Source organism: Plutella xylostella, chromosome 9 (assembly GCF_932276165.1).
Source record: "Plutella xylostella chromosome 9, ilPluXylo3.1, whole genome shotgun sequence".
In the NCBI taxonomy this organism is placed as follows: Eukaryota; Metazoa; Arthropoda; class Insecta; order Lepidoptera; family Plutellidae; genus Plutella; species Plutella xylostella.
The window spans coordinates 2,717,473-2,741,174 of NC_063989.1; the positions used below are offsets into that span (position 1 = coordinate 2,717,473).

At 38.5% G+C, this 23,702-nt stretch overlaps 2 protein-coding genes across 2 annotated transcripts in view; one reads left to right on the plus strand and one right to left on the minus strand.

Annotated features, from left to right (window-relative positions):
- LOC105381973 overlaps window positions 1-23,702 on the minus strand; it is a 154,956-nt gene that overhangs the window by 55,673 nt on the left and 75,581 nt on the right. The window lies entirely within an intron of this gene.
- On the plus strand, window positions 14,855-17,430 carry LOC105396217. Its single transcript, XM_011568202.3, has 3 exons — window positions 14,855-15,085; window positions 15,313-15,855; window positions 16,145-17,430. Exons 2-3 carry the CDS (start codon window positions 15,313-15,315, stop codon window positions 16,388-16,390), a joined length of 789 nt encoding a protein of 262 aa, XP_011566504.3. The 5' UTR covers window positions 14,855-15,085; the 3' UTR covers window positions 16,391-17,430.

Genomic DNA, 23,702 nt, shown 5'->3' on the forward strand with positions numbered 1-23,702 from the left:
TAACAAAACTTTACTCACAAGTTCCTTAGAACTTTGGTTTTTGGGTATATCAGCCTTCAGCCGGCCGTGCGACGATCGTGTAGCGTCTAGTGTAAGAGGGTTGTGTTGTGGCCTATGTTTATCAGTGGATGATCATTACTATTAAGTATTACTAGCTGTATCATTTCATTTAAAATAAACTCAGCTATTCATAAGTTCACACGTCATTTATTATATCCGTGAAAGTTAGTAAGTATTGGTGAATGGATGTTGGAATGTTTGTTAACTCTTACAAGAAAAGGGCTAGACTAATTTTTATGAAATTTGATATGTAATAAGGATGAACACATAAGTACTTTATAGTACATCAATAAATACATTAATATTATTTATCGCAAGTAGAGTAAACCAAATTGAAAATCTCTTTTTAATTTAATCGCTCTTTGGAGTAGGTATAATATCTGAAAATAAACGATGAAATCATGTTCAGTATCAGAGATCAGCACTTGATTGTACAGGCAAATACGTTCAAGCAGTATGAATTAGATCAGTAATTTAGCCCAATCAAAACAGAGGGCAATAAACTCACGAGCACTTCTCGAAATAGAACCGTAAGAAGGTAAAATATTCTACTAGAGCTTATGAAAAATACACATGTTAGTTTAAAAAGAAAACCTAAAAAATATAGAACTTGACCTGAAAACCTGAATTTACGTTTGGAATGAAGCAGCTGTCCATTTGGCTGCATTAAAAATCTAATTGATATTTGGAGAGGCTTTTAACTCTGTTGCAGCGGTAAGCCGTCGTCAATTCTCATTATAACAACTATATTTTGGTGAACAATTCTGGATTCGATCGCACTAACAAAGGCCTAGATAACACCAAACATGGTAATGTCAGTGACACAGTGTGGCCGCCGGGGCCTGATAAAATACCGCAAATATTGCTTTAATATCCACTAACTCCGTAAAAGCCTAATGCGTTTTATCTGTAGCCAGACTGTCGGAAACAAAATAAAATTATAATTTAGAGTGTTTTTTAGGTGGCACTGTGTTTGATACTAAAATTGCTTTCAACGCGATATTTTTTCAGCATTTGACTTGTTAATTTGTGAGTTAGTGACACGGTTCTATTATATTACTATGTATCCAACTGGGGCTAGGTAATCTGATACTATACAAAGATACAATTCATGACCGTGACAATAATTTAGTTGTGAGGAGGAGGCTGATATTGACATTGACTGCCGTGGTCAAAACAGATAAAAACAGACCGGCAGAAGATAGTTTTACATTATAATATTATAGACTTTAAGATGAGTAACGACTTGCACATGGGTATGTCTATGTAAATGTCATTAAGAACATTTGAATAGGTAATATTTAAGGCCAAAATTTCGTTACATAAATATGAAGGATGAAAGAATTCAATGTTACTTAATTGATAATTGTACGAAGAATGTGATGCAAGCTGGCTGAAATATTCCTCAGTAGAATACTTACGGGGAAGTCTAAATTGTTTGCGAACTAATCTGAGCATAATATAATGAAGTATTTAGGAGTGCTTAGTTGTTTTCGGTTTATTCGGAGGTGGTTGATATTTTAGGTGGCTTTGCCTGCTAGTTTTTGAGTTTATCTGTAATATTCGTTTTAAACAACATATTTAAATGTTTTAATTAATCACTTATAGGTTAGGCTATCATATAATTTTTAAAGGCATTAATTATTCCCATGTCCCACATGGCTTATTGTAGAAGTAGATCGATACGATGTTTATGTAGCAATTGCTTGGTGCAGCGAGCGCGTACAAAATAATACAGTGCAGATTTATAAGTCTGAATTCGTAAATTTAATATTCTCAGTCACTATAACCCTAATCTTCCCATTGCCAGATTTTACCACTGATACTGAACAATTTTCATTATCGTATCAACGTAAAGAAAATATACTAAATATATGTTCTATCATACTCAACAGAAATTACTGTTAGATGTAACTATATATATATATATTTTTAGCATCAGGAATGGCAATCTATTTAAATAAAAGATCAGAACACACAAAATACAGCTTTTAATTACAAATAATCATGATATCCGATAAATTTACACACTAGCTCTTATTTAATCAATTTGTAACCACTAAAATGACAATCAACACGAAATATTTACACACGTTAATTAATAAGACACTTTTAGCAATCAAATAAAGCAATGAACACAAGAGAAAGAAAAAGGAGCAACGATACCGAGAACGCCTTCGCTTTACCATCCGCACGCACCGGGAGCCACGAAAAAGTGAAACCGGCTGAGCGCGCGCTGCGCCTTATATAGGCTCGGTGGCGGACGGGGGCCGTTGTTCATTTTTCTTAACCCTAAACCCTAATACGGCTTCTCCTGACGGTGTCCCGTCCTCGGGCACCAGGGATGTCTTCGGCCATTCTTCAAATCAGCTTTGGTTGGACGACTCAGCAACAGCTTGGTCGTTGGCTTCGGCAGTCGCACCCGTAGTGGCATCATGACTCGCATCAGCCCTGACATCAGCACTCCGGTCTCCATTGGCATGATCGCTGGCATCGGCATCGTCTGGAATTAACAAAGCGCATTAGAATTCTTACTCATAAGACTTTCCCATTCACGTCATCACACAACCAAGGCCCTCATACGTCATTCATATCTCTCACACTGAAAATAGGATCCACAAATATAACACAATAGAACACACACTGTGACAAACATCATCTAATCACACCCTCAGCTCACACACATGGGTGGACTCAGCTCTGAATCACGCACCCAACCACATGGACTAAGTACCCAGTGGCATACACAATGACAGAGGCCTCACTGAATCGCATGTCCCTCGACTAACAGGCAGCGCCAAGCGGTATCTACGTAAGCATTGACAGAGGCATCACTGATTCGCATGTCCCTCGACTAACAGGCAGAGCCAAGCGGTATCTATGTAAGCATGGACAGAGGCATCACTGATTCGCATGTCCCTCGGCAAATAGGCAAAGCCAAGCGGTAAATCAAGTCACATCATATAAACTGCTTAAAAGTGTACGTACACAAATAAAACAGGGGCCTCACCTTCAAAGAAGCTTGCACACGACTCGGGACACCATTCCCCTCGCCACGGCACCATATATTCGGCTGCCGCCTGCGTCGTTTTGCCGTAGGCTCCACTGAGCAGCTTCAGCTCGTAGCGCCCGCTGGGTAGGACCCTGATGACTTTGTAAGGACCTCTCATGCCAGGATCCACTTTGCCAGTAGATTGGGAGTACTTGATGACGAAGGCTAGGTCACCAACTTCAAAGGTCCGCGGTAGATGTCTTTGCTGGTTTACCCTGGAATCCTGCTGTGCTTGGTTTCTCCGAAGTAGCTGACTAGCACGACTTCTACACAACTCGCGCAAGGACTCACGATTGGGTTGAGATCCTTCCACAGCTACATCCCTAATGAGGGCACGTATGACAGGTGTGGTAGCATCCGTGCCAATAAGGAGATTGAGGGGCGACCTTTGCGTGGTCTTTTGTTTTGTTATGTTGATTACTAGCTGTAACCTCCATAAATTCTGTGACCACGAACTCTTATTATTCCTGGACTCGATGCGAATCATGTTCAGTACGGTGCGAATGTACCGCTCAGCCTGTCCATTAGCTTGATGCATTTCGGGGGTAATAAGGTGGACCTCACATCCAAGATCGTTGGTCCACTTCGTGAACTCACAGGACTCAAATATTCTTCCTCTATCTGCCACGAGCAATTTGGGAGAACCGAACAGGGAAACCGCATTTGTCATAACTCTTTTTAGTTCACTAACATCTTGTTTGTAAAGGGCATACAGAAGACAATATTTTGAGAAGGAATCTACCAAGACGAGTACAAATTTAAAACCTTCTGACTCTGGAAGGGGACCTAATACGTCAACGTGAAGCGTTTCGAAGGGCACATTTGGTTTTTCAAAGGATGTGATTGGCTGGTGAGGGGCCCGGGGAACACGTTTACGTGAGATGCATATCAAACAGTGAGAAATGTACTTCCGTACAAAGCTGTTAAGGCCAGGAAACCAGAAGTGTTTAAGGATCAGGTCTACAGTCTTGTCTATTCCTATATGTGTATGCTCGTCATGGAAAAGTCTCAGTAAACTAAGTCTGTGACCTTTGGGGACGTAGCATAAGAGCCTTGGTTCTTCACCAGTAGGTGTATACCGATAGTACAAAATATCATTTTGTTTAACGTAACGCCTGGCATCTAGACTACCTTCATTCAGTTTCTGGACGAGATCCTGAACCTCTTCATCCCCAGCCTGAGCCATCTGCGCCCAATTGCGTGGTTTTTCTATGCTATGTACCTGGACCGCTGGTGGATTCCTGCTCAGGTAATCAGCGTGAGTCATGGACGTGCCTTTACGGTACTCGATGTTGAACGTGAAATCTTGCAAATAAATCCACCAGCGAGCCACACGCGGCAACAGATCCTTCTTATTTTCGGTGGATTTTAAAGCGTTGCAATCCGTCACGATCTTAAATTGTATTCCGACTAAATAGTGCCTAAAATGTTGCAGCGCTTTAACAACCGCCAGTGTTTCTAGCTCATAAGAATGATACCGGCTTTCGGCTCCCTGTGTTGTTTTGCTAAAGTACTCTACCACAGTTTTCTTGCCATCTGGCTGCGTTTGCATTAGTACAGCGCCGTAACCAATGCTACTGGCGTCAGTGTGGAGTTCGGTTGGGAGCTTATGGTCAAATATTGAAAGGATCGGCTGATTAGTAAGGCACGAAATCAGATATTGCCTGGCCTGTTCTTGTTCTGAGCCCCACTCGAACTTCACACCGCTTTTGGTTAGGTGAGCAATACATGCGGTTTTCGCGGCATAATCTTGAATGTATCTCCTAAAGTAGCCAGCTAGTCCTAGCAATTGCCTAACCTGCTTTACGTTACAAGGCACCGGTGAATTTACTAGGGCTTCTACCTTACGGGGGCTCGGCTTCACCTGACCCTGGCTGATAACTCTACCAAGATACTCTATTTCTGTCGTTAGAAACGTACATTTTCGCAGATTAATTGAAAATCCTGCGTCAGTCAGAACCTGAAGGACCTCACGCAGTAACGCTATGCCATCTTGGACGGTCATACTCAGCAATAGCACGTCATCTATGTAGACAAGGATATCACCGGAATCTATAAAACGACGCAGCGTGTTATTGATTATTCGCTGGTAAACTGTTGGTGAATTGGTAAGACCGTATGGCATTTTCAAATACTCGTAATGTCCTTCCGGTGTTACGAAACCAGTTTTGTGTACGGAACCCTCAGCTATGATGATCTGATGGAACCCTGTTGCCATGTCGAGTGACGTAAAGAATTTACATGATCCTAACCGGTCAATATGATCATCTATTAAAGGCAGGGGGTAACGATCTTTAACAGTTATCTTATTGAGTGCCCGAAAATCCACGCACATTCGATCTGCGCCATCCTTCTTCTTAACAAGAAGGATGGGGCTTGAGTATGGTGATTGTGACTCCCGGATAATGCCTTTTTCCAATAAGTCTCGAATTATTTCACGGACGCGAAGTTTTTCGTCGTACGAAAGTCGATAAGGATGGTAAGCGATAGGCGTATCATCGGTTAAATTTATATGCATCTCGCCTGTCTTAACAGTAGATGTCGCCGTACCCGTAATCAGAAAGGCTGAAAAGTCATTAATAACGGCTAGTAATAAATCGCGCTCATAATCCTTTAAGGGCGTATTAATTTGCTGTTGTGTGTCCGTACTAACTGATGCTACGTTAGCAACGCCCGAGGACCGCGTTAAATACTGTCTTTCTTTAGTTCGGATGTAAACCACACCCTCTCTATTTAAAACGTCAGTGCCTATAATTATGGGAGCCGTCATACATGATGATGGCACCACCAGAAGGTCTACCTCGATTGATATCTCTTTAAATTCTATGACTAAAGTCACGAGACTGTTAACTGTTATCGGTTTTTCACTTATGCCTTTTATCACGCACATAGTAGGTCGCTTAGAACATGATAAATATCTTAAAGTGTCTTCGGAAATCAATGAAACATTTAACGCGCCGCTATCTATGAGAACATCAACGGGTATGCCCTGAACAATGGCCGTGGTTATGTCGTTAGATTTCTGTTCACCTTCATACTCTCGGCAAAGATTAACCTTTTTAACATTACGGGATTCCGATCTCTCCTTTGCAAAACATTTGTCTTCCCTATGACCGGGTTTCAAACAGAAAGTACATCGTACGGGTCCTGATCCAGACGTACTTGGTGTTGTATTATTGTCAGACATTTTTGACTTTTTTGGGCAGTGCAGACTTTTATGTCCAGGTTGACTGCAGTTAAAACATGTAAGTGCTGACTTCCCTAGATGGCGTTTCTTGGCGGAGTAACGAGAGTTTGAGTCTATCCTAGTGTTATCCGAATCTCGTTTAGCATTGGGCCCTGGGCGAACATAAATTGAGAGAAACGAGACTATGCTTTCACACGTGAGATCAGCATTAGCTGCCGCAGCACGGACTTGAGGATTACATATACCGCGAATTACTATTTGAATCATTAGTTCCTCACTTAAACCTTTAACAATTCTCAAACGCAGTAAAGTGCGGCGGGCATACTCTGCATATGAAGAGAACTTATCGGAGTTTGCGCACATCGTGTCGAAAAGAATGTTGGCATAATCTAGTTTTCTCGGGCACAATGGCTTGAATTCAGTTTTAAAACTAGACCACGACCTATCACTAGTTACCCATTCGTTTAACCATTGGTTTGCATCTCCTTTTAGACAGCCTGCTACTCTAGCTAAACATTCCTTATCGCTCCACTTATTTGCTATCTGGGCCCTATCAACTTCTTCGCACCATGCATCTACGTCATGTATTTTTGGGTCAAAGTTTGATACGTAATAATGTTGTGGTTTCGAGCCAGAAATAGTGCTAAGTAAATCAGCTAACACACGAGACGAATCTAGATTTTGTTCCGGCGTTGGATGGGCTGTCGTGCCGACATTGATAGGCGAGACCGGCACGTTCCTAGAGCTGCCGTCAGCTGTACTACTACTCTCAAGCGAACTTAAACGTGTCAAAATAGCATCTAAAGTCCGACGCGTGGACCGACGTGGGCTTTTCGAACGAGATCTACGCTTACGGTGTCTACGGCTTCGACTGCGCGACCGACTTCGAGATTCACGTGGCATTTTGTACCTAAGGGGGCCGTTCCCGTATTATTAACAAAACCTAACGGTAATTTAAGCAGTTTCTAATCAAATGTACGAATGAGCCGACTACAAAAACACACCACCACACTGAGTTTAAAATGTATCCGTTTTACTAAACACTCATCAACACGTTTGTTCACAATGAAATTATGTAGCACAGGCAGGCTTAAGCGATTTACAATTGTAAAATGTAACAGATAATTTGCAAAATAATAATTACCGACCTTAAAAGTGGGTAGGCACTGCACTGCACAAAAAAACGTGACTATTCTCAAGAAAAAATAAATTCTAACACGATTTAGGCCGCACATTCACTGTTATTGCAACACGTATTGTTTAAATCACAACGGTAATCGATAGCAACAAGAAAATAAGCACAATTTTACATTTCGGTTGATTGTCCTTCAAGTGGGCTGTAGAATACGAATCCAACTTCTGATTTTAGCATCAGGAATGGCAATCTATTTAAATAAAAGATCAGAACACACAAAATACAGCTTTTAATTACAAATAATCATGATATCCGATAAATTTACACACTAGCTCTTATTTAATCAATTTGTAACCACTAAAATGACAATCAACACGAAATATTTACACACGTTAATTAATAAGACACTTTTAGCAATCAAATAAAGCAATGAACACAAGAGAAAGAAAAAGGAGCAACGATACCGAGAACGCCTTCGCTTTACCATCCGCACGCACCGGGAGCCACGAAAAAGTGAAACCGGCTGAGCGCGCGCTGCGCCTTATATAGGCTCGGTGGCGGACGGGGGCCGTTGTTCATTTTTCTTAACCCTAAACCCTAATAATATATATAAAAAGGGTATACTAAGTCAAAACCTACATGTGCAGCATGGTATATCTAAGCCTGAAACTGAAATCAGAATTTGAAAATTCGCGAAAAAAAAATTTCATTTTCCATAGAAACTTTGTTAGTCACGTGACTTTTTACTAAGGGAAAAAAATTTTTTTTTTCGCGAATTTCCAAATTCTGATTTCAGATTTGGGCTTAGATATACCATGCTGCACATGTAGGTTTCGGCTTAGTATACCAATTTTGCAACACCCTGTGTATATATATATATATATATATAAATTTATAATCTAGATATACAACGCCCGTTATTTCGGGACTGTCAATGATAAAATCCTACGCTGTATTCTCTTCCAAATTTGATTTTATTATCGGTTTTTATGATATCATACATTATGAGTAATCATAATCATACATGAAGTTTTTGCATGAAATGCCGTGTTCGTGACTGAAGGGTCTAAAGCTCACAATGATCGTATCTTCACCGATAATAATTAACATAAATCTTTTGTTAAATAAATACGCCTGGTCATGACTATTGTGTCCGGGATCAGGCATGTTGTATTACCATGTATTGTTATACCTCATATGTTATTGTTATGTGTATGTATAACACAACATAAGGACCAAAACCCAAGAACTGTAGGGTCCTTCAAAAGTTTATATACATACTTACATTTGAATTTGGACTCTTACCATCCATAGGTACTTTTAACTCTACTGTATTGTTTATGTAAAAGTTTTGTAAATAAAAATGGTTTAACAATTTTTGCCTTCAAAATTTAGGATTTAAAAAAAAATAATATCAAACTGATTTCCGCCCTGAAACAGTACAAAGAGGCAAATTCACTTTAAAACATACCATAGCGCATGCTGATACAGTCTAAATTTGTCTCTAAAACCATTTCAGGCTAATTATGTCGGTAGTTTAATTGCTGTTGTAGTATTTACTGACATGTGCATGGTCCTGTCTCAATTATTCCAGCAAACATGTCGTAGTTTTGTATATCTATCATAAAAATTAGTAGCCACCATTCTGTGACAATTTACACATATACAGGATGTGGCAAAAAGGGTATACTAGTCGAAAGGGGGTGACCGCTTGTCATTCTGAACGAATTATGTTGTAAGAGCGTTGGAAATTCGCGAAAATCTTGCATGACTTACTCGTATCAAAGAATCTTTGTATGTGGTGGGAACTCGATAGCATATTTAATCTGCTGGCACCTAATAAGATTTGCTAAGCCATCTTGAAATTTTCAATCATGAACGGAGCTCAGGCGGTAAACAACATAATCCTAACAAACTAAGGTGATTTCAAACAGTTTTTTAGTTTTTTCAGGGAAGGCCAATAATATGGCCATGAGATATTTTCGTGAATATATTGCAGCTCATTTTGAAGCGAACTAAATTTAGTATTGTTTGACAGGTGGTTGGTTATTTATGTGCTATTATAAGCTGTGTAGAATTATAAGCTAGCTCTAAGCTAGGTGATTGTATCTGTAACAAGTAAATTGGAGGCTAATCAAAGGTAATACTTTCCTCTGACATGCTAAGAATAAGAAATCATGTTACGATAACTAAGTACATATTGATAACAGATGAAATAATAAAAACGATAGATAGGTACGGTAAGGTATAGGTTGGTATATATTTTGACTCCTAAAACATTGGTTTAAGTAATTTGTGCTGGATATTCCGGTTTTATCGGATGTCAGTGGTAGCTAAAGTATTTTTTTATTTGTTTAGGTTAATGTTAACAGGTTTTGTTTTATGCCATTTAAAATAAATATGATTATATGTTTATTTTTATCAAATACACTCAAATACATGTTTACTTAGGTCAGCAAGGTTAAGCTAAGCTCAGCATTTGCGACCAAAATCGCAGCCCAAGCTTTCAGGTAGGGGTTACCTAACTCATGATAAGACGATATTAAAACACCTTTGGTCTGTAGACCATACCGACTTTTGTAGAGATCCTCAATCCTGAATTCGTTGCTCAAACACAAGTTAGATTAATGTAGACGGCTGCTCTCAGCAAATGTAATTTCGAACTGGGGAAAAAGTTTATAAATAGATTACGCATTAATATTATACTTACCTACTTAAGTTTAGTTGTGTTGAGTTAAGTAAGAAAATCAGTAACTTTGAGTTTCATTTATCATTTTGTGTAGTAAGTAGGTTGGATGGAACATAGAATTGAACATTAAGAGACTTCAGCTGTGGCAAAAAAAAAAAACTTTCGTTATATTTTCGTACCTTACTGTGCCTAGATATCATTAATGTTTGGTACCCTAATTTTAAGCAGTTAATTTGTTAAACCCTTAAATCTTGACGTCAAGTGAGTTTTCCTGGCCAGTCTCGGACTCGCAAACTCGATAGCTCATAATAATCATTTGTAATTATAGGAAGTAGGAACGTGAATAAACCATAGGCACATGTTACCGTAGTGAATACGACGGCATGCTCTATTTTTTTTGGTTTTTGCCATCTTGCCAAGAAACTAAAGTTAAAAGTGAAATAATGGATTCTGAAAAAAATTATCATATATGATTGTGCAAAATGTAGGTGGTGATGACGATATGCTGATTACACTTTACAGATTTAGGTTTCAGGACTGAACTTTTTTAGCCAATTTGTCGTTTTAATTTTTTTTAGCCATTTCCACCAGACCCAGATACCATTCTTAGGCCCTGTTTCACAATGTCTGGTTAGTGGCTGCCTGTGAGATAAAATACCTACATGCTGTCACTGTGACATCAGACATCACAGTGACATCAGAGTGACATCGAATGTCTTTTATCTTGCAGGTAGCTACTAACCAGATATAGTGAAACAGGGCCTTATAAAACAATATAGTTAATATAATATCATATAGGTGTTAATAGTTAATATAATATCCTAATAATGATGCTAACTTATTTACCTATCTAATCTGCTTCTATCACCTCAAATTGAATCCAACAAATTGTCGTCTCAATATATCTAACAATGGCGCTGGCATCGCACAGTGACGAACATTCCAAACAATGTTACTTTAAAGGAAAATGAGAAACAAAGTCGGACAAAGTAGCGAGGAACATGGGAGCTCACTCCAGCGGTTTGTGGCGCCCCCTGCCGGCGGAGTTAGCGCCCCTAGTGGTGGAGTTGGCGCCCCCTAGCGGCCGACTGTGGCGCCGCCTAGCGTGGACTGCGGTGATATCTAGGATGCTAACTTATTTACCTATCTAATCTGCTTCTATCACCTCAAATTGAATCCAACAAATTGTCGTCTCAATATATCTAACAATGGCGCTGGCATCGCACAGTGACGAACATTCCAAACAATGTTACTTTAAAGGAAAATGAGAAACAAAGTCGGACAAAGTAGCGAGGAACATGGGAGCTCACTCCAGCGGTTTGTGGCGCCCCCTGCCGGCGGAGTTAGCGCCCCTAGTGGTGGAGTTGGCGCCCCCTAGCGGCCGACTGTGGCGCCGCCTAGCGTGGACTGCGGTGATATCTACTAGAGTCCGCAAGCCGCATTCACACTATCTGCTGCCCATTTGTATTTTACTTACATGCAAGACAGAGTAGTAGCGATTAAAATAATTTAGAAAAAAAAGGCTACTTTATAAGCTACTTTTTATCAAACGCATCCGATTTTTTTAGCCTCTACAACATACCTAGCTCTTTTAATTAATTTTATGTATGTAAGTAACTAGTGAAAAACTAGGTTCCAGGTAGGTAGGTATTTATTTAAATAATTTTTATTTTATTATTATGAAAACTTTAAAGAATGGAAATCAGTTTTTTCTCCCTAACACCGTGCATTTATTCGACAAACAGGTTTCCCCAGTTCAGTAAAAGTTTTGCACTCAGTTGTAGGAAAGTTTATGTAAGGCAGGTATGTATTAAATTAATTATTAACTTGTTCGCTTGCGAGTTCACCACATAAAGATCTCCTGTACTATTAAACGGTGGTAATACAAGTGGTAGTCGTAAAAACTAAAGCAAAAACCGTTTTATGTTAAAAGTTTATATAAATATCCGTGTAGGTACAAATCATTTAAACGGTAATTAGAGCTATTGTTACGTTACGTGCCGTATCTCCACTAGATCTCACTACAAGTGCGACGCAAACACGATACAATCAACACACTACTACAACATTATGGCCCTACTGCGTACTATTGTGGAATCGGTTTTAACGCTTCAAGCGGGTTTTGGTTAAGTTTTAGTCCAAGTTTTAGTCTACACGTTCACAATCAGTTACAAAAAAACGATATCTTCCACTGTACCTAAATAGTGTTTATAATTTGTGTTGATTGTTCAACCGTCAACATCAACATGTTGGATCATTGCTTCCGTGATTCTGTACAGGATTGAATTTTATCTGTGACGTCCGCGTTGCCAGGTCAACAATACTCAACAAAGTGAGCTACTTTAATTATGGGGGCAACTCGGAAACATTACATTGGCAACGCGCGCGTACGGGACAGATAAAATTCTCCTCTGTATATGTGTACAGTATTGTGCAAATTAATGTGAACACGAGTGAAAATTTGAAAAAAATACATTTATTAGTTCTAAAATAAAAAAACAGAGATATATTAATACAATTTAAGTTATTTTAATAGATAATGTGTCCTCCCTGGCTTTTATAACTTCTTCAACACGTTTTGTCATAGAATCGACATGTTTATAACAGTTTTCTGATATTTACTGGTCTAAAAAACTTGTATGGATTACAGCCTCAATCATTTTAGTTTTTCTTGTGTAATCCGTTTTCCGAAGTCTAACTTTCACGATGGCCCACTTATTTTCAATGGGATTAAGTGCCGGTGAGTTCTCTGGCCATCCAAAGGCATGATATATTGTTGTTCTTGAAATATTTAAGCATAATCTTAGACACGTGGCATGGAGCCGAATTTTGTTAAAAAACTTATTGACCGTTATTATCAAATTTTCTTTGTCCAACTTCTAATCTCCGTTCTAGCAAGTCACTGTATTTTAGCGAGTCCATCATCCCTTCGATGGGCACAAGTCATCCGGTACCTATATAAGAAAAACAGTCCCAAACTAAGAAAAGTTGATGCTAACGGTCAATAAGTTTTTCAACAAAATTCGGCTCCATTCCACGTGTCCAAGGTTATGCTTAAATATTTCAAGGACAACAAGATATAATGCCTTTGGATGGCCAGAAAACTCACCGGCACTTAATCCCATTGAAAAAAAGTGGGCCATCGTGAAAGTTACACTTCGGAAAACGGATTACACAAGAAAAACTAAAATGATTGAGGCTGTAATCCATACAAGTTTTTTAGACCAGTAAATATCAGAAAATTGTTGAAATCATGTCGATTCTATGCCAAAACGTGTTGAAGAAGTTATAAAAGCCAGGGAGGACACATTTTCTATTAAAATAACTTAAATTGTATTAATATATCTCTGTTTTTTTTAATTTTAGAAATAATAAATGTATTTTTTTCAAATTTTCACTCGTGTTCACATTAATTTGCACAATACTGTAGTTACATTGGTCTTTGATGATTTATAACGATACAAAGCTAGAAGTAACGAAGGTACTCGTAGATGAGTAAAGTACAAAATGTCTTTAGTGTCCTGTCTAGTCGATGTCTAAACAATGATGAATAAGGGGCTTCCTACTGTGACCCAACACGATGACTCACAATCATAATCTCATGAATAAAATCTCTTTGCGGTAACCTATATGGAGTTGGTTTAAACCTCTTTTGATGACGCGGGTTCTAACTGGCCAGTTACAAAGTGCAGAATTAAAAAGTTATGTGACGTCATACCGCCAGGCTAATGGCCAAAGTCCACTCTCGTACGATGGAATTCATGGAACGTATAGGTTTACAACTTTTTGTGATATAGGTTAGGTGGTATTTGTAGAAGTTATAGCTTTTTGTTACTAGTTAATTTGTGGTTGTGGTTATTACTTTTAAATAAGACTTTATCTTGGAATGTGGTTGTCGTTAGTGGGTTTGTGTAATTAAAAAGAAAATGTTTTTATGTTTTTATAAAATTTAAAAACTTAAGGAATGTATGCTGTCATAGCACCATAAGACATATCCTTTAGTTTTATTAAAATAATCAATAATGTTAGAGCGCCGTAAATTTTAAAAGTGTTGTACATAATTGCTAAAATCCTGTCTTATTAAGGGTTTTCATGCGTTGCTATATAGGATAAAATGGGACCCTATTACTAACCGGGACTGTCTGGCTGTCTAACGGTCTGTCCGTCTGTCCTTTCGCGAACTTATTTTTCACAACAATTTTCGGGTTCAAAATGTATTGGACAGGTAACATATTTATTTTACACTGTGTTTACAGGAGGTCTTATTTGTAGTGTCATAGCTATAAACTACAAATAAGAAGTGTGAATATTATCTCATTGGACCATTATCTTCTTAGATGACCAGCAAAAATATTATTTCCGGTGCTTTAAATTTCCGTACATACCTACATACATATCTACTTGGGGCATTCAATTCGTGATACGTGACCGACAGGACGAAACGACAAACAAGTTTTTTAACCAAAAAGAATATCCTTCGCGCAAGTGTGGTTTTACCTTTTAAGGTCACCATCACCAAGGTGCGTACAGTCAATGACCACAACGTAACCTGTTTGTGATGCGAATCACGCGAGGTTCAAAGGAGTCCCTGTGTACCCTGATCTGTGACGTCACGAAATGTCTAACACTTCTCAAAAGAACACTCATAGATACCATAGATTGTTATTGAGAGAATGGTGACGTCACAAACTGTCGCTGTCAATGTCACGGGCAGCGAGCCCAGCCCACATACAGCTGCGTCTGCGCCGGCGCACTAGTCGAGCCACGGAGCGCGCCTCGCGAGCACGCACACACTGCAACCACGGCCTTTCTCATCGTTATCTCTATCATTATCGACACCATTGACTACCAAACTAGTCCCGCGGGTTTTAGAATCGCCGCACAGTGAACTAGTGTCGGCAACAGTGAACCAGTGACAGCTCCCGTTTTAGAACTGTTTGCGGAACACATACCGATCGGAAGGTGCGTTATTCGTGCGATATGTTCAGCGTCTCTAAATGCCAGCTGAGACTCGTTTCTCCACAGTGATCGATAATTATTTCAAAAACACAAGGTTTACTTGCCTTAACACAAAAATTATCATAAACTGGCGGATAAAATAACAACCTTGGCGCGATCGTGTAGAACAGCCTTATTGGCTGCCTTTTAGTGGGCCCGTTAAAATTGATTGTATTGTTTGTTTTTTGCAGATGAACACCGTTCGGGCGCTGCTTTTTGCGTTCCTTTTGTGTGTGGTGTCGGTGAGCGGGCGGCACCACGGGTCAGACGCGGGGGAGGTGGGCGCGCGGGAGGAGCCCGCGGAGGCGGGAAGGAGGGCGCGGGAGGGGCACCTGCGCCGCCGCCGGAAGCGCTGGCAGGCCGGCTTCGGCGGCTACGAGTACCACCAACCAGCCATCCCGTTTTATGAAAACGAGAGGCGAGATCACTACAACCAGCAAGACCTGCAGCTGCAGATCTTCAGACTGCTCGATGAGCTGACAGCGTATGTGCGCCGCCCGCCGCCACCGCCTCAGCCCATCTACATCCCCTACCCCGTCCCCTATGCCATCCCCCAGACCTGTCAGTGCGGGCCCAGCGGGAACAACTCCGCCGTGCCCGGACTGCCCAACAGGTTCCCCGAAATGGCTGACCCCAACCAGAACTGGGGTCAAGTAGCGGTGGACAGCGACAGTGATGAGAAGTACGACCGACCCATCAGCTTCGTGCCCATCACACCGGACCCACTTGACCAGGTTAGGATAACAATTATACTCATGTTTTAATGTAAAAACCGATTGGAGATCACGTAAATAACAGTTTTAAAATACAAAGGGAAGTAACGGAATTGATGTACGTTCAATACAACCTTAAAGTATGTCACTTTCCGGCTGCCAAAAACCTCTTCACAAAAACTCATTCCAATCTGTCTTTCCGTTATAAAAAACAAACTTTCGCGCTTATAAAGTTGTTCGAAGCCATTACTTTCTCCCAAATTTCGGAAGTTTCGCGCGCAAGTCTGATAGTATCTATACCAAATTCCAGGTTCCGTTCGCGACCTCCGCCCCGGCCAGCCGGCCGCTCGCTGTCCCGGCCAAGAACCCTGGGGCCTGCGACGCGGCCGTGGTCTCCTGCTGCAGACCCAACTACTCCCCGGAGAAGCAGCTGCAGTGCTTCAGGTCCCTCCGCTGCGGCGCCAGCTTCACCCAGAACTCTTGCTCGGGCAAATCAGTCAAATCTGTCCTGGAATTATTTGCCAAAGCGTACGCACCTGTTGATCAAAACCTCTAAAGCCAACGGAATATAATTAGGTGACCTAAATGTTGAGGAGTCGAATCGTCTGTGCGGTTTTTGTGAGCGCTTCGTGACGCAGATTCTCCTGATTACAAAGTCAATGTTGTCTGTATTATGTATGAGAGTATGATGGAAAATGTTTTGTACGGCGAGTGTGAGCCGTCTAAGTGTTAGTCGTTTGTTTGGACTAATTGCTGGACCGCTTACCGCAAATGTATTGTTGTTGAAGGTGATAATTATCGCTGCAACGTCTTCGAGACATATATCTTAAGTAGGACAAAGATTAAAAATTAATTTGATGGTGAAGACTAATAATTAGATCTATTTTGTAGCAGGTATGCAATAGTATTTCTAGTTAATGCATGCTATTTCTAGTTAAATTCAATATTTTGCCTGCAAATGACTATGAAACGTTCAGTGTTTTTTTTTCTATCATGTTTATTTTAGAGATCTATTTGTAGGAGCTTACGTTAACGTAGAATCAACAAGTAGCTCCGCATGTTAGCTATTTATATACATTTAAATCTAACGATGAAGAAAAAAATTATACCGAACAATGAAACATTGTATTGGAAAACGAAAACTAACAACGATGTCCTTGTGATTGGATTACTTACTAATGTACCTATGTACATACAATGTAAATTACACTTATAGTTTCAGTTTAGCTGAACTTATTCTTTTGAAAGAATTAGGTACGATTATGATACTATGTATTGACATTTTGTTTAAATTGTATTAAAATGCCTTAAAATATTATTGTGATTGTATGGATTTTGAAAATACAAAATGTATGATAGTTACTGACATTACGCCCGTTGTTCTATATTATACTGAATTACATTTAAATTTCATTGTTAGATGATCTAAGTTTAGAAATTTGCCATATTATTGATTTTGTCTGTTAGTTCCTCAACGCTGTTGTCATTTCGAATATACTTATTATTAGTGTAGCATTTACTATTGTAATACTGTTGTAATAAGCCTACTTTGTACTATACTTAAATACTAAAATAATAAATGTACATAATAATCTACGGTGTGTTCATAATTTTAAAAACCATGTTAAATGCAATTAGTTCATTTGTTAGAAAAATAATAATACCATTTAAAAGCTCAGGTTGAGTCTTATCATTGACTAATAACCAATAACCGTAGTACTGTGCGCTATATAGATAACGCTGCACAACATGATTATGTTTGTATACATATAGTTACAGTGGATAGGTATATTATAAACCTATAGAAATTTAAACGCTTTACAGTATGTCCAAAGGGTCCAAAGATACTACTATAGATAGCTTACTATACCACTTTTGCAACACCTTGTATACTATTGACTATTATTGCACAGCCCTACTATTCCTGACTACGGCAGCGGTCTAGGTAACGGTAGGGCAGGAGGTGCGAAGACTCCCCGGGTTACGCAGCGTGGGACGCCCTCCTGCCCGCTGGACTGACGACCTTAGCCGGTAGTGGTTGGATGAGGAAGGCCGAGGACCGAGTGCTGTGGCGCTCCTTGGGAGAGGCATATGTCCAGTAGTGGATGATTATTGGCTGATGATGATGATTATCGCACATATGCCGTGTCGCGAGTTCAAAATAATATCTGTGCACATCACTAGCTTGCCCTGATTCCAAGCTACCGGCTGATTTCCTGATAGTACCTATACATATTTACATACATAACGGTAAGTACCTACGTTATCTTATCACAAATGACTCATACTCATAAATTATGTTAATATTTATTTAATGTGGCTATTGAAAATATGATTCATGTTATATTTAATATTGGTATAGATGCTTAGAGTATATACCTAAAGGGGGCATATTTAAAATCGGACAGCAGCGATACTCAAGTTGGGGTCCACCAATCCGTACTGGGTCCACGTGATGGACTAATCCTAACTAGGTAATATTATAAATGCGAAAGTAACTGTGTCTGCCTGTCTGTCTGTTAATCTTTCATGCCAAAACTACTGAACGGATTTGAATGAAATTTGGTATATATGTCCCAGGCATCTGGTTTAATCTCCTGTTTGATTGAACCGCTAGCCCGTTCATTGGATGACGCTACTCAGTTGTATGACTAGGCCGAACGTTGATTGTACAAGCGTCACAAAACGACCAACTAGTTAGCGGACTTAAAATCAGTCAGGTGGTGAATAAAACAAATATGGCGTCTAACAGCGAACAGCTGGCACAAAAAGCACTTTTATTGTTATTTTTTGCAAATAAATTAGCTTTAAAGTGCGTTATTTATGTTAAAATAGTGTGACAACATGGATTTACCTATTATTACACCGCCGGCGGATAGTTTCAAAGAAAAAAATGTGCTGAAACTGGATAATTATGAACAACAATATCAAGGTACGTTTATTGTTATTGTTTAGTTAATTTGTGAGATGAGAGCTTTGTAACATAGTCTTTTTGTTGACTCTTGTCTGGTCATGTTCATCCTAACCAGACATTACAAAGTTGCTATACTATATCCCATTTAACGACTTCGCTGAATAACGTTCAGTCAAGACGTTAGACGTTACAGTCAACCACTTGACGAGTTGTTCTTTTGTCATACAACTGAATAGCGCCATCCAATGAACGGGCTAGCGGTTCAATCAAACAGGAGATTAAACCAGATGCCTGCGACATATATATAGTCTAGACCCTGAGAAAGAACATAGGCTACTTTTTATCCCGGAATTCCCACGGGAAAACTTTTTAAGGCGAAGCGAAGCTCGCGGGAACAGCTAGTATAATTATAATTTTGATATATTGTCAGTAGTCGCTAAAGTATTTTAAAGTATTCTCCGTAAAAATAAATAAACATTCATTCAGCCAGCTATTTGGGTCAATCATTTAAAAAAGCAAATCAATCTTCATTTACAACACATCATAATTGATCTCTGGGTCGCAAGTTGTACAAAACATACTGGGAATAATTGATATTTACGATTCCTAAGACCATAATTTATGTCATCAAATTAGCGAGCGGTGCCTAATTACTTATAAGAAAATTCGTTATATTATAAGGTGATTATGAATATCATTAGGGTTCCGTAGCCAAAATGGCAAAAACGGAACCCTTATAGTTTCGTCATGTCCGTCTGTCCGTCTGTCCGTCTGTCACAGCCGATTTACTCGGAAACTATAAGTACTACAGTGATGAAATTTGATGGGAATATGTGTTGTATGAACCGCTACAAAAATATGACACTAAATAGTAAAAAAAAGAATTGGGGGTGGGGCCCCCCATACATGTAACTGAGGGATGAAATTTTTTTTTTCGATGTACATACCCGTGTGGGGTATCAATGGAAAGGTCTTTTAAAATGATATAAAGTTTTCTAAAAAACATTTTTCTTAAAGTGAACGGTTTTTGAGATATCAGCTCTCAAAGTCGTAAAAAGTATGTCCCCCCCCCTCTATTTTTATAACTACGGGGTATAAAATTCTAAAAAAAATAGAGGTGATGCATGCTAATTAACTCTTTCAACGATTTTTGGTTTGATCAAAGTATCTCTTATAGTTTTTGAGATAGGTTGATTTAACTGTAATTTTGCTGCTACGGAACCCTTTGTGCGCGAGCCCGACTCGCACTTGGCCGGTTTTTTTTTAATTCTTTTTATACGTACCTACAGGTTGTTGCAAGCATGATAGACTAAGCCGAAAGAAGGTGACTCCGGGGGTCAATCGTAATTGAATTTTCATTGACTTTTGGAAATTCGCGAAAAAAAAATTGCTGCTCCATAGAAACTTTGATGTTTATGTGACATTATTACGGAGAAAGATTTTTAGCTTTCAGGGCAAACACCGCAAGATATTCTACATTGTTAAGAATATTTGCGTAAATTTTCAAATACCAATTTTTCCTGGAATATTGTGAAAAATAACTGCTGTGTTGTAATATACTATAGCATTTAATAGTAAGAAATTGGTAAGATAACTTACTCACCATCTTAAGTAAACAATTATAAAACACACTATGTGTCAATTGTATGAGATAGCTGATAAGAAATGGCATTGGTAGGTAGGACCTGTCTGATGATCATGAAATGATGACTCACTAGTGATTTCATTATTGTAATGTCTACGACATAGTACCTAGGCACCCTAGTCATCGGTCTAGAGTCTAGGGTGAACACAGTACATGATGTGTGTACGTACATTAGCAATAAGACGTAAATTAGTTTATTATGTACATTGCACCCTGAGCGTTAATTTTCTTATTTGTTTTTGTAATTCTCAGGTGTTGCTAAGTTTATGATAACTAAACAAGAATAATAATAATAGGAAGTGTTTTTTTTTCAATGTACTGTTATTTTGTATAATTTGATGGTAGATGGTAGTTGTTGGATGAGGAATCGCCGAAGACCGAACCGAATGGATCTGCTGGGGAGAAGCTTATGTCCGATCATATAGAAACGGACCTTTATTGGTGGGGTGGGATACTGAATTGATAAAAATTTAATACAATTTACCAGAACCAGGTACTATACCTATACCCAACACCTAAGGTAGTTTTTATTATACCTAGTATTAATTTTATTGCTTGAATAAATAAAAAAAAACTAATTACGTATGGTACGTGTACGTGTAAATGTATAGATAAAAAATCGTAAAATAAATGTTGTAAGTAATTAGTATGACCAACGTGTGTTACTATTGGCATTGACTATCAAGTGACTCACTATGCAGTCATTGGAGTGTGTAGGTGCGTAGTATGCGTAAATAATTATTTTTTCATCGCTCTCCCAATCATTAATTGTAGATCTGCGCTAGGTATGCGTTATTTATGTAGATGAGAAAAACTTCCAAGTGAAGTGCTAAGGAAGAGACATGGACCGTCGACCTTTTAAGTAGAAGTAGAGTGACGGTGAGGGACATCGGATAGAGTGTCGTAGTGGTGCTCCTTGGGAGAGGCCTATGTCCAGAAGTGACTGATAACTAGCTGATGATGAAACACAGTTACTACAGAGTTTAGAATAAAAACGTACGATGTTTTGGATGCAATTAAAACGCCAATCAAACCGTCAAGTAAAGCTAGTCCATTGTTCATTGGACTGCAATCACGACTCACGAGTTTCACGACACGATCTCAAATTATAGGTATTATTATACATAGTTTCATGCTTTATTTCAGCTTCATTAAGTACTGTGCCTAATTGTCACATTTATTGTTCATGTTTACCTATATTAATAACAAAGAAGCGATTAAAGTTATTATGGATTTCATATAATGTATGTTTTCATGTCTAAAATGCAACCGTGCTGTAGACAGGTCATATAAACCCTCTCACTCATTTATTTATAACTCGTACCAAGCTACATTTCAGTCAGATTATAAGAAGTCATAAAATCACTTTTTTCAGTCAGACATTCAATTTTTGTTTAAACACAGATATTTGTTCTCGGGTCTTGGATGTGCCCGTAAAATGGCAATAGGCCCGCCCCCTATTACATTGGGACTAACATAACACTCTGGCGAAAAGTGGGTGCAGCAATGCACCTCTGCCTACCCCGCAAGGGAGTTTATTAGTACAAGGTGTGAGTGTGTGTGTACATTCAATTTTAATTTTGAAATTAAATATGGACTAGTCAACAATATATTTTTAAGATGATGAACCTCTTAATTCGATCAAAATTATTATATCATAATAACTATATCTATAATAAAATTAAAGACCATGACCTTTAAGCACCGGTTTTGTAATGTTCAACTCTACTGGTCTAACTAACCTACCTTGTTTTGTAGATTAAAAAAAAAATAAACGTAGTCCTCCTGCAAGTAAAATGTGCTAACTTGAAGATAAGGCAGTTTCCCTACAGCACCCTACTCATTTTTCCATGCCGTAGAGACAAAAAATAGACAACACGAACTATATACAATAAAGTAAACATTCATTGTCAATTTCATTGACCTTAGTATTGGTAGTGCAGGAATTACGACATTTGATAATGTATTTATTTTATTTATCTTTATTAATGTTGATAATACACCTTTATACAGGGTTGCGTTTTATCTGTGACATTCCCGTTGAAAGTTAGAAGTTGAGTCATACTGAGCAACCTTCAATACGGGACCAAATTTTAAATAGCAGAATAAAACAACTAAGTATTAATATTAAATCTGAATATATAGAAACGTACATATTAATGTACTTCAATTTAATATATTGCAAACGGTCTCCATAATGAAGCTAACCTCTTTTCCTTTTAGAAGTAATTTGGTTCTATTTCGCTAGAAATTTTTATTTACGTGCGACTTGGTATATTTGTCTGTGTCAGTGATAAAAGGCCACCATGTATATTTCATGGTTGGATTTTGATCCGCGGGTCAAATCGCAAATCTATCCAATTTATTACCTCTTGCAAGAATCTCAGAATTTTAATAACCTCTATATCGTCTAATGATAAAATAATAGACGCATCGGATATGAATGCATGTTCGTGCAGTTGCATTCGCTTGCGAGAACTCAGAACAATGACAATAAAAATTACCTTTAATAGCCTTTTCGTCACTTCTATATCAATCGCATGAAATTACAAAATAATTGATTTAATTATTAAAGATTCCATGCAATTATTTATTGTATGCTATTGACATATAATTATAATGATAAACATTTCGCTGCCTATATCCTTGAGTTTTTTTCGACGTTTTCCTTTAGGTGTGCAACCACAGAGCACGTGCTGAGTGCACGAACTATTCTGCCTACAGTCTGCAAAAGAGATATAAGTATTAAGTACTGAAAAGTTGTATGCAAAGTGTCCGCCGTGTCTGGCGCGGCGTAGAAGACACACCCACTATTGACGTTAAGATAAAGATAAAGATAAAATACTCTTTATTGCACACAAACAGAAACAGTATTACAAACATGAACAGAAAATAAATAGCACAATCGGCGGCATTATTAATAAAAGTAGTCTCTTCCAGACAACCAAATTGATAGGAAATAAAAAGAATGAAAAAGGGTATCGTGTGAAAATAAGAGATATTTATAAACTACATTAATATTATGTATAAACGATATGTAAATACCTACATATAATAATGACGTTTGTTTTGAAAATAAGTTGTGAGTTTGTGACGTTAAATTGCACTAGTGTCACCTACGTGTGTGTGATTTGAAGTATTTTTCGGGGATGTATAAAGCTGTTTATCAGACATAATGTCTGTAAACAGAATTCTTGTTGAGCGTAGGGCATTATACGATTAAATTCAGAGGAAATTAAAATTTGGGGCCAAAAATTTCGGACAGAAATGGAGCTATATAATATATACCTACTCGTACCTAATTCAGAA

What these genes read in the sequence shown, in the direction of transcription:
- LOC105396217 (XM_011568202.3), top strand. Translation starts at nt 15,313, where the DNA reads ATGAACACCGTTCGGGCGCTGCTTTTTGCGTTCCTTTTGTGTGTGGTG. An exon ending in CACCGGACCCACTTGACCAG is followed by an intron (nt 15,856 to 16,144) that starts GTTAGGATAACA and finishes ACCAAATTCCAG; the next exon opens with GTTCCGTTCGCGACCTCCGC.